The 18,228-nt window shown below is 38.1% G+C and overlaps 1 protein-coding gene across 1 annotated transcript in view; it reads left to right on the top strand.

Annotated features, from left to right (window-relative positions):
- Positions 1 to 18,228, top strand: part of NEO1 (neogenin 1) — a 173,911-nt gene that overhangs the window by 19,482 nt on the left and 136,201 nt on the right. The window contains exon 5 of the mRNA XM_077749000.1: positions 11,320 to 11,456. Coding sequence (XP_077605126.1) covers positions 11,320 to 11,456 — 137 coding nt within the window. The remainder of the gene's footprint in view (positions 1 to 11,319; positions 11,457 to 18,228) is intronic.

The raw sequence follows: 18,228 nt of genomic DNA, 5'->3' as shown, positions 1-18,228 counted from the left end.
GAACAGTCCTCAAGTTTGTATGGACCCACAAAAGACCCCAAATAGTCAAAGCAATCCTGAAAAAGAAATGAGCAAAGTTGGAGGCATAATGATTGTGGACTTCAAGCTATGTTACAAAGCTGTAGTCATCAAGACAGTATGGTACTGGCACAAAAATAAACACATAGACCAATGGAACAGAATAGAAAACCCAGAAATGGACCCATAACTTTATGGTCAACTCATCTTCAACAAAGCAGGAAAGAATATTCAATGGAAAAAGGTCTCTCAACAAATGGTGTTTGGAAAACTGAACAGCAACTTGCAGAAGAATGAAACTGGACCACTTTCTTACACCAGACAAAATGATAAAATCAAAATGATGAAAGACCTCAGCGTTAGATAGAAAACCATTAAAATCCTAGAGAAGAACACAGGCAGCAACCACTTTGACTTTGGCTGTAGCAACTTCTTACTAGACGCCTCTCCAAGAGGCAAGGGAAATGAAAGCAAACATGAACTATTGTGACTTGATAATCAAGATAAAAACCTCCTTCTTGGTGAAGGAAACAATCAACAAGACTAAAGGACACTGAAGGAATGGGAGAAGATATTTGCAAATGATCCTTTTGATAAAGGGTTAGTATCCAAAATCTATAAAGAACTTATCAAAACACCCAAAAACTAAATAATCCACTTAAGAAATGGGCAGAAGACATGAATAGACATTTTTCCAAAGAAAACATAACAGATGGCTAACAGGCACATGAAAAATTGTTCAACATCACCTATCATCAGGGAAATACAAATCCAAACCACATTGAAATACTACCTCACACCTGTCAAAATGGCTAAAATTAACACAAGACAGCAGATTTTATTTTTTTAATTTTTATTTATTTCTAGGAGAGAGAGAGAGAGAGACAGCGTGAGAAGGGGAGGGTCAGAGAGAGAGGGAGTCACAGACTCTGAAACAGGCTCCAGGCTCTGAGCTGGCAGTCAGCACAGAGCGCAACGCGGGGCTCGTACCCACGAACCGCGAGATCACGACCTAAGCGAAAGTCGGACGCTTAACCGACTAAGCCACCCAGGTGCCCCAAGACAGCAGATTGTAAAAAGGATGCAGAGTTGGTGGGAATCCCACTGTTGGTGGGAATGTAAACTGGTGTAGCTACTTTGGAAAACAGTATGGAGGTTCCTCAAAAAGTTAAAAATAGAACTGCCGTATGATCCATCAATTGCACTGCTAGGTATTTACCCAAAGGATTTAAAAATACTGATTCAGAGGGGCACATGTACCCTGATGTTTATAGCAGAATTATCAACAATAGCCAAATCATGGAAAGAGCCCAGATGTTCATCAATTGAGGAGTTAAGAAGATATGGTATACCTCCAATGGAATATTACTCAGCCATCAAAAAGAAAGAAATCTTGCCATTTGTAGTGATGTGTATAGAGCTAGAGAGTTTATGCTAAGTGAAATCAATCAAAGACATATACCATATGATTTCACCCACATGTGAAACAGATGAACATTGTGTGGGGAGAGGAGGCAAACCATAAAACAGACTCTTTTTAAAAAAATTATTTTAAATGTTTATTTATTTTTGGGGAGGGGCAGAGAGAGAAGGAGATAAAGAATCTGAAGCAGGCTTCAGGTTCTGAGCTGTCTGCACAGAACCTGATGCGAGACTTGAACGCATGAACCATGAGATCATGACCTGAGCTGAAGTCAAACACTTAACCAACTGAGCCACCCAGGCGCCCCAAAACAGACTTTTAACTATAGGGAACAAACTAAAGGTTGCTGGAAAGAAGGTGGGTAAGAGATGGGTTAAATTGGTGATGGGTATTAGGAATGCACTTGTTGTGATGAGCACTGTGTAAGTGATGAATCACTAAATTCTAGTCCTGAAACTAATGTTATTGCTATATGTTTACTAAATGGAATTTAAATAAAAACTTGAAACTAACTAAATACATATTTTTTGACCATTAAGGTAAATAAATGAAACATTACCATCATTTTTATAACTTAAGAATTGATGTATTTACTTAATCATTTGATCAAATTTGTTTAGATCTAAACCAAACAGTATTGAAGGAAGGGTGGTGGCAATGTATCCCATTCATTGAGTTGTTTTATTTTAAAGGGAGAGAATCGAGAAAATATAAATGCTAAAATGTAGAGGAACTGATGGCACAAAGTAATTTAGTAACCATGTAATTTCTGTTTTGGTGCAATGATAGATCAGAATCCAGCTGCAAATGAACAAGTTACAGCTATAAAAATGCTTAATGTTATTATAATTGACAATAGTAAAAAAATTAGATTACCTAAAAAACAAACGGAGGACTTCCATTTCTGGGAAGATGGAATAGATAAATTTTTTCCTGTTCTTCCTGCTACTAAAAACCCCAGACATTATATGTAAAACAAACATAAGACTGAAAGATGGAGAGAGACTGGTTAAAAACCTTGGGACCCAAGTTACAACATGATCATGAGTTCCTTGGGTTTTGTTTTTGTTTTATGTGTCTTAACTTGAGCTGAAGAAGCTGGCAAGCTGGAAATGCCAAGAGGCACATTAAAAAAATGCTCTGAACATAAGTATACTCTCTTTAGATAGAAGACCAGGAAAGGAGAAGTGTAGCAAGACGAGAAGTGTTAGACTGTAATCACACCTATTTCTACTACAGAAGAAATTGTGGCCCCACCTTCACCCATGCCAGTCAAGGCCACATGGAAGCCTAGACTTCCACCCTTACCAGGTTATAATGAGATCACCCAACCTATATGGTATCAGAGACTAAATAAGGAGCCAAAACTTTAATCTCAACCAGTCCATTTCTGGGCCCCCTCTTCTGCTGTATTAATAGAAACCACATGAGGAGTATGGGCTTTTATCTTGTCTGGCGATAAAAGACAGTCCTTCCCTTCCACACTGGGGTGGCATCAAAGGAGACCTCATGGAGAGTCATAACTTTCACCATCATGTAGTATTGAGCCGCCCCCTCTCCATGGTCAATGGACACCATGAGGAGAATGGTAATGAGACATTCCTTCTGCATCCAGCCAGGAGGTAGTATCAATCAGTGGAAGCCTAATGGGGATTTCTGACTGTTAAGGAATAATGAGGAATTTCCTCCTCCCCTTGGATATTAAAATGGAGACTGAGTGAGGAACCTGAACTTTTGCCTCCATCTGACACTGATGAGGTGGTACCTCCCCCTTCCTCTGCTAAAGCAGTGTCAGAAGAAGCCAGCTAAAACAATAGTGAGATCCAGAGTCTCAAAATACCCCAGATATCCAGATTTCAATTTAAAATCATTCATCAGGGGCACCTGGGTGGCTTAGTCATTTGGATGTCCGACTTCGGTTCAGGTCATGATCTTGCGACCTGTGCGTTCGAGCCCCGCATTGGACTCTGTGCTGACAGCTCAGAGCCTGGAGTCTGCTTTGGATTCTGTGTCTCCCTCTCTCTGCCCCTCCCTAGCTTGCACTTTGTCTCTCCTTCAGAAGTAAATAAACATTAAAAAATGTGTTTTAAATCACTCATTATACCAAGAACCAGGAAAATCTCAAAAGAGAAGAGATAATAGATGCTAACTAACACTGAGATGGCAGGCTTTAGAATTATCTGTTACCAGTCACCATAAAAATGCTTCTGTAAGCAATTACAAACACATTTGACACAAATGAAAAAATAGAGTATCTCCAGAAAGGGGCACATGGGTGGCTCAGGTGGTTAGATATCTGACTCTTGATACTGGCTCAGGTCATGATCTTGTGGTGGTGAACTCGAGCCCTGAGTTGAGCTCTGTGCTCAGAGTGGAGCCTGCTTGGGATTCTCTCTCCTTCTCTCTGCCCATCCCCCACTCGCACACTTTCTTTCTCTCCAAAGGGAAAAAAAAAAGAGTATCTCAACAAATACAGAGAAAAGTCTCCTCAAATAAATAGTTTTAAGGAACCTAGTGGAAAATTTTGAACCGAGACATAAAAAAGAAAAAAAAAATTAAAAACTCAGTGGATGGTTTCAGCTGCAGACTGGATGGGACAGAGGAAAGACTCCTTGAACTACAAAAAAAGAAGATTCGGTGATCAGTATTTAGTATTAGGGCTGAAACAGGGGATGCTACTACAGATCCTGCAGACATCAAAATGATAATAAGGGAACACTACAGGTAACTATACACATGTAAATTGGACAACTTATACAAAGTAAACTGTTTGCTCAAAAATGCAACCTACCACATCTAGCCCAATGTGAAATAGATAATTTGAATAGGTCTTTGTTAAGGAGATTGACTTTGTAATTTTATTTTATTTTTTATTCTTTTTAAAATTTATTTATCATTGAGAGAGAGAGAGAGAGAGAGATTGAGAGAGAGAAACAGAGCATGATCATAGGAGGGGCAGAGAGAGCGGGAGACACAACTCTGAAGCAGGCTCCAGGCTCTGAGCTGTCAGCATAGAGCCCGACATGGGGCTTGAACTCACAAACAGTGAGAACATGACTGGAGCCGAAGTCGGGCACTCAACCGACTGAGCCACCCAGGCACCCCTTGACTTTGTAATTTTAAAACTCCCAAAAAAGAGGGGCACCTGGGTGGCTCAGTCAGTTAAATATCTGACTCTTGATTTTGGCTCAGGTCATGATCTCACAGTTCATGAGTTCAAGCCTCGTGTCAGGCTTTGTGCTTTCTCGGCATGGAGCCTGCTTGGAATTCACTCTCCAGCTCTCTCAGTCACTATGCCACCCATGGTCTCTCTCTCAAAATAAACAAATTAGAAAAAAAGGTTCCCAAAAAAGAAGCCTCCAGGCCCACATAGCTTCACTGGAGATTTCTAATGTTTAAAGAAGAATTAACATCAGTTCTACACAGTCCAGAAAATAGAAGAGGAAGAATTAGGGGTACCTGGGTGGCTTAATTGGTTAAGCTTCTAACGCTTGGTTTCAGCCTAGGTCATGATCTCATGGTTGAGATTGAGTCCTGCATCACACTATGTGCTGACAGCCTAACGCCTGCTTGGGATGCTCTCTCCCTCTCTGTCTCTCCCCTGCTCACACACGTGTTCTCATTCTCTCCCTCTTTTTCTCAAAATAAACACTTAAAAAGGAGAGAAGGAATTAAAGCTAGTATCACTCTGATACCAAACCAGATGAAGATAGTACAAAAAAGAAAACTGTAGCCCCGTATACCCCATGAATATAAACATAAAAATTCTTATTTTGTTATTTTTTCTTCTTCCAAATTTTATTTGCATTCTGGTTAGTTGACATACAGTGCAGATTGGTTTCAGGAGTAGAATGCAGTGATTTATCATTTACATATAATAACCTAGTGCTCATCATAACAAGTGCCCTCCTTATTACCCATCACTCGTCTTGCCCATCCCCCACCCATCTCCCTCAGTTTGCTGTCCTTCTGAGTCTTTTATAGTTTGTTTACCTTTCTCTCCACCCAAGTGTTCATTGACAAATGAATAGATAAAGAAGATGTGGTATATGTATACACACACACACACACACACACACAGGAATATTATTTAGTCATAGAAAGAATGAAATCTTGAATTTGCAATGACATGGATGGAGCTAGAGAGTATAATGCTAACGGAAATAAGTCAGAGAAAGACAAATACTGGATGATCTCATGTGTAATTTAAGAAACAAAACAAATGAGCAAATGTTAAAAAAAAAAAGACAAACCAAGAAACAGGCCCTTAACTATAGAGAACAAGATAATGGTTAGGTTACTGAATGGGAAGTAGAGGGGGGATGGGTGAAATAGGTGATGAGGATTAAAGAGCACTCTTACCATGATGGGAGGAAAATTAAAAAAAAGAATCTAGGTTATAAAACAGAAATTAGGCACTAGGAAACAAGAGTGGGTAAACAGACCCAGGCAGCAGAGGAAAAAGCCAAGCCAGGGTAAGCCAGGTATGTTTTGAGAAGGGCAGTTCAAAGTCATTTAAAAAAAGAGCTAACCTGTACTGCTCCTAATTTCTCTTCTTCAAGTCTACCCTAAGCTTCAATGCCTTCAATGCCAAGGCTCATTGAAGAAGAATTAAGACAGCTTTAGTCCTTGAGAACAAGGAAGAGAAATGGAGAACATTCCTGGCCACTAGGAGGAAACTGGATGGCCATCCTTCAGGAATGGAGGAAAATTGCCCAAGATGATCCGGGCTCCTTATAATGAACAAATGCGCAGAGATAAGTTTATACAAAGGAGTTTACACTTTTGGAACTCTTGTTTATGTAGTGATTCTAAGCATATAAATGTATATCTTTCCATTTAAAAATGTGTGTTGAAAAAAATCAATTGTATTTCTGTATATTAGCAATGAATGTGTGAACACTGAAGTTACCGATATAATAGCATTTACAGTCACTCACAAAAAATTGAAATACTTAGGTATGACTCAACAGTACTTGTTAGATTTGTATACGAAAAACTATGAAATGCTAATGAAAGATATCAAAGATCTAAATAAATAGATCTACGGTGTCTATGGATTGGAAGACTCAGTACTAAAGATGTCAGTTCTTTTCAAGTTGACACACAAGTTAACTCAATTTCTGTCAAAATCCCAGCAAGATCCTTTGTAGATACAGACAAGATTATTCTAAAATTTATATGGAAAAGCAGAGGAACTGGAATAATTAACAGGGCTTTTGTGTGTGTGTGTGTGTGTGTGTGTGTGTGTGTGTGTGTAAGTGAGAGGAATCAGTCTACCTGATTTCAGGACTTATTGTACAACTACAGTGATCAGGATTGTATGGTGTTGTGGGAGGATAGTCACTATATCATTGGGACAGAATAGAGAATCCAAATGTAGACCCAGACAAAAATGCTCAACTAATTTTTGACAAAGATACAAAAGCAGATCAATGGAGGAAAAATAGCCCTTTCGACAACTGCTGCAAGAGCAGTTGGTCGCCCATCCCTAGACAATCAAATTGATTGTCAACCTATGTCTCGCACCTGATAAGGAAAATTAACTCATGGACCCAAGTGTGAAATGCAAAATGAAAGTTGAGAAAAGAAATCTAGGAGAAAACCAGGAGCTAGGGCTAGGCAAAGAGTTACCAGATTTAACAGCAAAGCGTGCTTTTTTGAAAATTGGATTTCACCAAAATTAAAAACTTTTGCTCTGTGAAGAGGATGAAAGGATAAGCTACAGAGTAGAAGAAAATACTTGCAAACCACATCTTCAACAAAACACTAGTATCTAAAATGTATAAAGATCTTTCAAACTCAGCAGTACCAAGCATATTATCCAATTAGAAATTGGCAAAACAAATAAACGTTTCACTGGAGAATATATACCGCTGGCAGATAAACCCAAGAGAAGTTGCTTAACATCATTAGCCATTAGAGAGGTGCAAGTTAAAATCACAGTAAGATATTGCTGCGTATCTATCAGAATAGCTAAACTTTTAAAAAAGTGACAGCATCAAATGATGTCAAGGATTTGAAAGAATGGAATCACTCTGACAGTGCTGATAGGAATGTCAAAATGGTATAGTCACTCTGAAAAACGGGCAGTTTCTTTAAAAGCTTAACATGTTGCAACTGTGGTATGACCTAACATTTACACTCTTGGGCATTTATCACATAGAAATGAACTTAATGTTCACAGAGAAGTCTGTATGTGTATACTTACAGCAGCTTTATTCATAATAGCCCCAAACTAGAAACAACCCAGATTGAGCATCAATCCTTGATTGAGCAAATGGTTAAACAAATTGTGGTATATCCCTACTGTGGAATTACCGCTGAGCAATAAAAGGAATGAACCAGTGATACGTGCAACAACGTGGATAAATGGATGAATCTCTGGAGAATTATGCTGAGTGAGAAAAGCCAATCCCCAAAGGTCATTTACTGTATGATACTGTTTATATAACATTCTTCTTGAAATGACAAAGTTACTGAAGTGGAGAACAGATTAGTGGTTGCCAGGGGTTAATGAAGACAGGAGAGTAGGAGGGAAGAGAGTGCGGCTGTAAATGGCCATGTGAAGGGTCCTTGGTGGTTGTGGAAGCGTCACGACCCCAACTGTGATGTTGTATTCTACAAGGTTAGCATTGGGAGAAACTGGGGAAAGAGTACACGGGATCTTTGATCTCTCTGTATTTCTTAGGACTGAAGTTACCTCATAATAAAAAGTTGAACGGAAAAAAAATAGAAGAGAATACATTTTGTGCCAGAAAGTATATGTAAGACTTAGCTTTCACCTACTGTTCTTTTTCTGCTGTTTTAAGGGAAGAGACATCTAAGAAGTCCTTTTGTGCTCTAGATCTTACTACTTTCCATTTTTCTCCAGCACTTCATGAATCCTCTTTTCAAAAATTTCCCTCTCCATTGGCTCCTTTTCTTTTGCCTATAAAAAGGCTTAGCTCTCTCTCTCACTCAACAACACACCAAACAAAAAAACGAATTGAACAAGCAAATTTCCTTTTGTTTTCTCCTTCACACACACTACCCTGTCCTTAAGAGTCTTCCTTGACACGTGTCTCTTCCTCAGCTTCTCTATCTAATCCATGTATGAGAGCTTTTGCGGTACCTCCTAACTGTCTCTGGAAGCCGTCTGTGTTGCTGTCACCTGATTCCATGCTACTGTCAACTGTCAACTCAGTTACTTCAATAGTCTCCTGTTCTTCCCATACTTACTCTGGCCTCTTTCCAGATACATCTTCACACTCTGGCAGAGTGACCTTTTCAAAGCTTGGATCTCATAACATCATTGTCAACCCCCTACCCACTTTTTAAAATATTTAATGGATTTTCATTGTTTTTAGTTTAAGGACTCAAATTATTAAAATGGCTTTCAAAACCTTGTGTGGTCTGGCTCCTTTCTCCTCCTTCTCTCTTTTTTCCCCCCCTCTCTTAAACCAGACCACACTGGTTATTTTTAGATCCCCAAATACACTGTAGTCCTTTCTGCCACTGTTCCTTTGCATACACTAGTCCTAGCTTCTGAAATCTTTTTCTCCTTTTCATTATTGGTTAGCTCCTCCTCATTCTTCAGATTTCAGTCCAAGGGTTACTTTGGTCAGAATATTTCTTTATTTCTAATTTCCTGGTAGGTTCTTCTGGTATGCCATTTTGTAGAATTACCATCTTTTGTGTGTGTCTTTCCCACTGAGTTGCATGGGAGCACTGTTTTTTTTTTTGCTCACTGCTACACCCCAGCTACTACCTGACACGCTGGGGCACACCAACAAATCTTTGCTAAATGAGTGGAAAAATCCCTCTCCTTACCTTCTCCTGCATCATTTCTAAGAGTGGTCAGTACTTTTTGCTTTCTCTTTACCTCTGTTGCTGTTGCCCATAGTTCATCTTTTTCTTTTTAATTCTGTACCATTATAATGATTTTACAACCAAACTTTCTGATTCCAGTTTTTTCCCCTTCCTCTTCTTCCCCTTCCTAAATTATGTGATTTATCCACTTAAAAGCCTTTTCCTTGGCCAGAAAAAAAAAAAAAAAAGTCTCCTTAGCACACTACGCTTTTCTTAGACTGACCCAGACTACTCAGGGATACACACACATACTCCCTTTGTCCAGCAACACTCCATCTAACTTGGGTTCAGTGACCAGGCGTAAACTTCTCACATATTGTTCCTTGTGCTTGTATCTTTGAATTTTGGCATTCTAAAGACTTGACTGACCTTTTACTATAAGCCAGTATATCAGCAGGTGAACAAGTTAAATGAATTCTGCCAAGCCAATGGACATTCTTCCTCCCAAGCTTCTCTTAAGGGAGTAAAATCATTTCCATTCAGAAAGACTGACATCTGTAGTGACACTCAGTTATGGCAAATATGAGCCAAGGCAAGTAACAGGAGTAGTCTTTAGTATAACTATTAGATATAAATTACTCACTGTCAGTTCAGAAGTGCCATACCAACTAATATTTCAAGTTATGTTCCCCTCAGCTGGGTATCATATGTATATTGCTGAATTTCCACTCATGAACATTGTTTTCCATTTCTTAAGATGAGTAGTGATTTTGTCTAACGGTGAAATAGAGGATTTTAATTTTTGTAAATTTTTCCTATTTTTTGAGGCATGGAAACCCTGTCTTATCTCTCTATCTTATCCTAGTAGTCAGTGCTCTGCTCCATGATACGTTGTATTGCTTCTCTGCCTCATCACAGTAAATTGGGAGGTGAGGGCATAGTAGAGATGTTTCAGATTGGAAGGCCACTTGATAAAGTTTCGTCGTGACCTTGCTGGGTATTTCTTAGAGAAGTCACCAAACCTTATTCTGGTTTTCCCTGTTCTTTGTTCAGAAACTTAATCTTGTTTATCAGATTCAGGAAGACTAATTACTCAGGCTAACAGTGTATTGACATTTAAGCCAGAAGAGCACTTTATTTAGGTTGAGAATTATAATTGTGGCACAGAATAGTCATTTTCTCTATTTTTTGCACAGCAGGAATTTTATATGAGAAGCCAAATTATAATTAGAACATTTTTCATTGAACATAGATACAGATAGGAAATGTGACAGTATTAAAATTTGAGAGAAAGAAATCTGTGTATGAAAACCAGGTTAGACATAGAACTTCAAAATAAAAATAAAGTTATAACTCTACAAACTCTCTAAATCAACTAAACTTCACTTTATAAAAATTTGATGAGACTATTGATTTGTGATTGCTTCCTCGATGTTCTAGGATCACTTTACTTTTTCTTTAAATATTCTCTTTAAAAAATTTAAATCACTCTGTAGATTTGGGTTATAGTGGGGCATCCTTGTTACTAATGGCTGATTCTCGCCCGGCAGCCACACCCAGAGAGCTGCCCCCTGGCAGCCGTGTACTCTCCCTTCCCTGCCCTTTTCCTCCCCTTCTGAGCCAGACCACCATAGGAAACTTTCAGTAGGCCCTGTGGGCCCATGACTTTGTTTCTGATCTGACATTTTACCCTCTCCATTCGTCCTCTCACTATGGCATACTGTAATGGGAGTGGCTCTCAGATTGATTCCAGACTTCATAATTACCTAATTTGCAGGAAAATTGGGCAGAGTTAGGAGACAGGGATGGACTATGAGGAGTGGAATTGGTTACAAAAGTGGTCTGCTTTTGAGAGTGATTAGAAGTGGTGGAGATAATTCACTGTAACATTTCAGTTTGTATTTGTGATATTTATGCATATAAAATATGAGCAAAGCAAATTGGACTAAATTATATTCTGCTAATTTTATGTTAGTCCTTCTGTAGCCGTATAAATAATAATGCTGTTCAAGTGTTTTGTCTGCTTTATGTGGAGAGTTTCTCAGTTATTTTCCTAGCTCTGAAATGTATCCATATTTTTTATACAGCTCTGAAAAATTGGCATTGCTGGCAGGTGGTAGTCTGGAGATCAGTGATATCACTGAGGATGACACGGGGACTTACTTTTGTATAGCTGATAATGGAAATGAGACAATTGAAGCTCAAGCAGAGCTTACAGTACAAGGTATGTAACTATTTCCTGTACGAATAAATTCTGTTTATGGGTTTGCTAATTATTTAACATTAAAGTGAAAGGCAGTACAGGAAAAATCGTTAAAACCCTGAGCTTTAAGATAGATTCTTTAGGTTCATACTATAGGAAATTAACCTCTCTGGCCCTCATTTACCTCATCTGTAAAATGGAGATAATAAGAGTTGTTACCTCATTGAAGTTGTTCTAAGGATTAGAAGAGTTAATATTTGTAAACCTCCTAGAATATGTGACCAGAATATGGTAAGAACTCAGTTATTGGTATTATCCGTAGTGGTGGTGGTGGTGGTAGAGTGGGGAGTGCTGTGTTCTGGGGCATCTGGAAGGTTCAGTTCACTCTTCTTGTCTCAGGTTGCTTTCTCACAGAGACTTCTTGTACTCTGACCTAGAGCCACTTATCTCCTAAGTATTGTTCCCTCCTTTCAGGAGAATAGATCACCCAGGACGGAATGCATTGTGACTCTCAATGTAACAGGGTCATCTCTCTGATGATGATGTATTTCTTTCTGTTCAACTAATGTTGGTCGTTACAGCATCTCCTCTTACAAGTTCTCTGATTGAGAAGTCAGAGAAAATGAACATGGCATGTATATATAATCTCTTCTTTATCCTGTCTCCCTTACTCTTCCTCCATATTGCAGTGTACCCTCAGAGGAGTATTTGCTCTCTCTCCTATGATTTATCTATACCTTCATTTATCTTTGTTTCAAAAAATTTTTTAATGACTTTTCTATTACTTTCAGGAAAATTCACCATTGCTTGGGTATGTAGAAGTATATATGAGCTCATGATATTCATTATTAGCTTGTCTCAAATTGTATTATATTTGATAAAATACTTACTGACCTGTGATTTGGGGTTGTTTCATATTTTTATGAAAGTTTCTTAGTACACTGTTGGGTTTTAGAGTAGGAATTATGATAGCCACGTTTATACTCCCAGTAGTCATGAGAGGACTCAAATTTGTTTTGTTTTCTTCTGTTTTGCTTTATTTATGTATATATAAATAGGGCTCAACCTCATGACCCTAAGATCAAGAGTCACATGCTCTTCTGACTCAGCCAGCCAGGCACCCCTCAAGTTTGTTTTTGATAGGAATTGGAGAATAGATTGCTTGGGATCTTATGCTGGCAAAGGCACAGAATGTTTATGTTTTCTATTGCTTTTTGTGGGTTGATTCATAATCTCTGAAAATCAAAAGAACAAGCCTTAGAGTATAATTATTACAGTTAATTACATAACTTTTGCCTCTGGTGAGCTCTGCTGTTGTTCTTGGCTATGACAATGTGTAGAATGACCAAGTTATTTCTTTACCTCCATGTGGGTGGGATTGTGCAAGTAAAATATTAGTGAACTCCATCTTATTTGGCCCCTGTGCCTCCCTTAGTAGATGCTTTCTCTTTTTCTTTCTACCATTAGATTCTAACACACTCTTCCATTTCCTACTGGCGCCTCAGTTTCCTCCACTGTGAAATAACTTGTTAACCTCACATGCAAGGCATAGTGCTCACCATACAAGTCAGTTGCATTTGTCCATGTGGTTATTTTCTCCTTTTTCACTTTTTTCATTGCCTGGAGTCGAGTTAAGACTCTTCTTATTAACTTAATTAACTACATTTTTATAGATATAATGCATATATCTTACAGTTTGTACCAAATTCCACCTTATTATCTGTGCCTATAGAAAGTACCCTTTAAATGAGTACATTCTAGAAAACTGAGAAAAGAATAAGAGCGAGGAAGCCTAGGTGTTAAAAATGATCACAGGCCTTCTCTAATCAAAATAGGGAGTGGGGGTGAGGGGAAGGGGTGTGATGGGCATGGAGGAGGGCACTTGTTGGGATGAGCATTGGGTGTTATATGGAAACCATCTTGACAATAAACAATTAAAAAAAAAAAAGAAAAGAAAAAGAAATAGAAATAGAAAAAAAAAGAAGTTAACCAAAAGGAATAAAATCTAGCTGTTACAAGTAATTATGGAACTTAAAAATATCAAAGTGGGAATTCAGTTCAGAGGAGAAAATGTTTATTTACTGAAGGGTGTTGGTACAATAAATTTTCAAGTAGGAGAATATAAAATTGGATCTGTGCTTCAAACCAAAGGTCAAAATGTGAAAAAGTGAAGACTGTATGGGTTAATGTTCGTATTATCTCTGCTGGAAAAGACAATCGCAGGAAAAACAGAAAAGAGGACGTTAAGCAAAAACTCACAAATTTTGACAGCATATACATTTTTCAAACATTTATATAGAAGAGCCCCTGTAAATAAAGGCTAAATGCAAATGGTAAACTGGGAGAAAATAGTGTAACACATAACAGAAAGGATCAGAATCCTGAAAATGCAGACTTTCAGGAAATGATTTTAATTTTTTTTAATGTTTAAATGTTTATTCATTTTTGAGAGAGAGCACATGAGCAGGGGAAGGGAAGAGAGAGAGGGACACAGAGAATTCCAAGCAGGTTCCACACTGTCAGCACAGAGTCCAGTGTGGGGCTTGAACCCATGACCATGACATCATGACTTGAGTCAAAGTCAAGAGTTGGTTGCTTAACTGACTGAGCCACCCAGGCACCCCTGGAAAATGATTAAAAAAAAAAAAAAAAAGAAAGAACCTAGGGAAAATTGATAAAGAATGTAAACAGACAATTTACAAAGAGTTTATTAGCTATTTGAATTTCTTTATCAGCAGGTAGTCAACTATACTAGTAGTGAGGAAATAAAAATTTAAAAGATACCATTTTCCCCAATGACTGTATTGGCAGAAATTGAAAAAATTTTGACATCCAGAGGATATGATGTGTTCAGTATTGAAAATTATTATTGATAACATCTCAGCAGTACAGAATAGAGCAAAAGCATTTACCTCCTTGGTACTAGATATTGTATTCCTTAATGAATTCGCTTTTTGATACCCTTGTTATAGAGAACAACCAAATTCATGTATTAACCAAGTCTTATCAATTGTTCAACTCTTTCTCTTCCTCCCCAACCTCACTTGGAGAGGATGTATAAGGTTCACTTTTTGCCTACTGTTGATAAAACATCCTATATATATGCTAACTTCTCTAGTTCTATCATAGTTTCAGATCATCTTGAGGGCTAACAGTTGTGCATGTGTATTTGAGAGTGCCTGCCATGGTCTTTGATCTGTAGTAGTGAACTGGGGAATTGTGGTGCAAGACACTTATAGGTCAGAAATGTTGGTGAGCAGAAGAACTGTAGAGGGTTGTTTTTGTTTATTGTGTTTTTGTTTTTAATTTACCCAAAAGTTCTTACATAATGCTTTATAAGTCCATGGTTGATGAATAGTTAGAAAAAAATAAATAAAATGTGTTTTCAGAGGTATGTTTTTCATGCATGTCCATGAAAGAATTAGTTACTCTTGAACTTAGATGCCCCAGAATAAATTTTATGGGAATATGATACTGTCCTAGTAAATTTTAACTTTTTGTTCATCTGCTTGCATACTGTTTCTGAACTGGATTAGGAGTGGTTGAAATTGAACAAAAGTTCTACACCATTGATAAAGAAAATAGTTTCTTGGCTGGTTTCTATTTCATAGTCCCAGCTGTTGAGTCCTTTACACAAGATCAACTCTGAAGAAAGTAGAGGGAGGAGAGGAAGTGTGAGGAGACAAAGGTTGTCTTGAATCTGTATGTGTTTATGGGTGAGTGGGGTGTGGTGTGTGGGGGTGGTGGCTACAGCATGGGACTAAGGACTGTGTGAGGTAGCAATGAGAAAATAGATTGGAAGGCTGTTTAAGTTCTATTGTTATTTCTCACTATTTCTTTCATGACAGGAATGAGCATCAGTGGCCAGACCTCCATGCTTATTCAAAAGATCATTAATATAAATGGGTATGGCCTCAATAACTGCCCTTACAGGATAACCACCTTTAATTCTCACCACTCCCGAACTCCCAGATTGATGGGTTTCAACCTAGGAAGGCTATCTCTGCCCAGTGTTGTTTCTCCCTGAGAGTTTAAGTGTGAAAGAAACCCTGACCAGAGGAACTGTCTGTGGAATGCCCAGCAAATTGGAGTAAACAACAGTAGTTCTGAGGACCCTGGTCTCTGCCCTTGGGCTCATTCTCCCTTCTCCTTAACATCACTCAGTTGGGTACATTTGGGTCCAGTATATATGTTAATAGACAGAGCGACTGGTTCCCCAGAAAAACATTAGTTTGTAGCCAATATAGTAGTCATCTGAATAGTATAATTACTCTCAAAGAAAGACAATAAATGAATAACATATACCATTTAATGGAGAATTATTGGAAAAGATTGACCAAGAATTAAAAATAAACATAACAGAGGTGCCTGGTGGCTCAGTTGGTTGAGTGTCTGACTCTTGATACTGGCTCAGGTTGCGATCTTGCAGTTGTGGGATCAAGCCCCACCTCAGGCTCTGTGCTGAGCATAGAGTCTGCTTGCGATTCTGTCTCTGCCTCTCTCTCTCTCTCTCTCTCAATAAACCTTTAAAAAATAAGCATGACAAATATATATCAGGAGATTAGAAAGATATTAGCAATACTATGCAAAAACAAGAAAACATAACAGTGTAAAACCACGTAGAATATTAGGTATGAAAAATGTAGAAATAAAGAATACAGTAGACTGGATGATAGTTGACAGTGTACAGCAAGATGATGCTGAGAAACTCTGAGAATGCAGCATTAAATCAGAGAGTACATACAGAAGAAAAGCCAAGAAGTATGAAAGTTAGATATTGAAAAGTTTCTTTCCAAATAAATAGGAATCCTAGAAGAGAGAATGAAAAGGGAGGAGAAAATATTTGAAGAAATCATGAAGATCAGTTTCTCAGAATTAAAGAAAAATGGAAGACCTTAGACTGAAAGAGATGAAAGACTTCTTTGTGTCAGTGGGAAGGAAAACCCACCCTTGGACCTATATACAGTGACAGATAAAACCAAAAACAAAGAATTCTAACCGTTTCCAGTGACAAACAGTCCCCACAAAGGAACAAGAATTGCACCTAGTGTTGATTTTGAGAAATCTATGGTTTTAAAGTATTAAAGGAAAAGAACGTTGAATCCACATGGAAGTATATCCATCAAAAATGTGACCTATAATAAAAATCCTCATCATATAAGACCTCAGGAGGTTTGCTACACAAAGATACACACTAAAAACTATAATGCATACTTAAATAAGAAACTTTTGGGAAATACTACAAGAGATACAGCCCCCAAATTCTTTGGCAGTTCTCCTAATGAGTAGTGGGGTTTATATCCCTTGCCCTTGAATCTGAGTGGGCTTGGCGCTCTTTGCATAGAGTATGGCAGAAGTGGTATCATGTGACTTATGAGGCTTATAAATGGACATGCAGATTCCTCCTGGTACTTTTGGAATTACTGCTCTCCAGTGACTTCTTGAGGTTTCCCTCTCAGAACTCTGCTGCTCTACTGTGGGAAGCCCAAGCCACAAGGAAAGGCTGAATTTGTAGGTGCTCTGGTAGACAGCTCCTGCTGAGCCTGCTTTCAGGTCATCTGTGTGAATGAAGACATGTGAATGAAGAAGACTTCAGTTGATTTCAGCCCCCAGCTTTTTACATCACCATCACATATTCAGGTTTTCTTAGACTTAGAGGCTCAGAGATAAACTATTTTCTTTTCTTTTTTTTTTTTTTATGTTTTATTTATTTCTAGGAGAGAGAGAGACAGCGTGAGCAGGGGAGGGTCAGAGAGAGAGGGAGTCACAGACCGAAAGAGGCTCCAGGCTCTGAGCTGGCAGTCAGCACAGAGCCCGACGCGGGGCTCGAACCCACAACCGCGAGATCATGACCTAAGCGAAAGTCGGACGCTTAACCGACTAAGCCACCCAGGCGCCCCAGAGATAAACTATTTCTGCTGTGTTGTCTGAATTCCTGACCCAGAGGATCTTTGAGCATAAGAAAATGGTGGTGTTTTTATGCTAAATTCCAAAACTAAGTTTTGGGCTGTGCAGCACCAGTAACTTGGGAAAGTTCGTTATTATTTTTTAAAAGGCTAGATTCAAAGAAGTATATCAGAGATAACCCAGAACTAAAAATTTTGACCAAACCAAGTGTGGTGGTAGAATAACATATACCATTTGATGGAGAATTATTGGAAAAGATTAACCAAGAATTGAAAATAAGCATGATAAATATATTTCAGAAGATTAGAAAAATATTAGCAATGTATTTGACGTTGATAGGATACTGCCCAAAACAAATGAATAAACGTGTGTGTGTGTGTTTTGTTTTTTGAAGATTTTGTTTGTAAGCAATTTCTACACCCAATGTGGGGCTCGAACTCACAACCCTGAAGTCAAGAGTCATACATTCTACTGATTGGGCCAACCAGGTGCCCTTAAACTGTTGTTGTTTGTTTTAAATAAGTGCCTGTGAAATAGTTACTAAAATATGCTACATACTGACCATAGAACAAATTTTAACAAATTTTAGAGAATTGAAATTCTGTAGATTTGACTACTGTAGCATTAAATTTGGAGCTAATTCCAAAAAAGAGTAACTTTAAAAAATGGTAACTTGAAGATTTGCTAGTGTTTGAGCCTTATGTGAGTCACTTTGAAATAATCCATGAGTCAGAAAAGAAATGATGATGAAAATAGAAAATAATTTGAACTAATGGAGATATGACCTATCAGAACTTAGGGGATGCTTACAAGAAATTTATAACCTTAAGTTACAGGTATTAGAAGGGAAGAAAGACTGAAAATTCAGTGACTTAAATATCCATCT

Source organism: Crocuta crocuta, unplaced genomic scaffold (genome assembly GCF_008692635.1).
Source record: "Crocuta crocuta isolate KB4526 unplaced genomic scaffold, BGI_CrCroc_1.0 scaffold130, whole genome shotgun sequence".
In the NCBI taxonomy this organism is placed as follows: Eukaryota; Metazoa; Chordata; class Mammalia; order Carnivora; family Hyaenidae; genus Crocuta; species Crocuta crocuta.
Note: the sequence above shows the minus strand (reverse complement) of the source record. Positions and strands in the feature narration are given on the sequence as shown.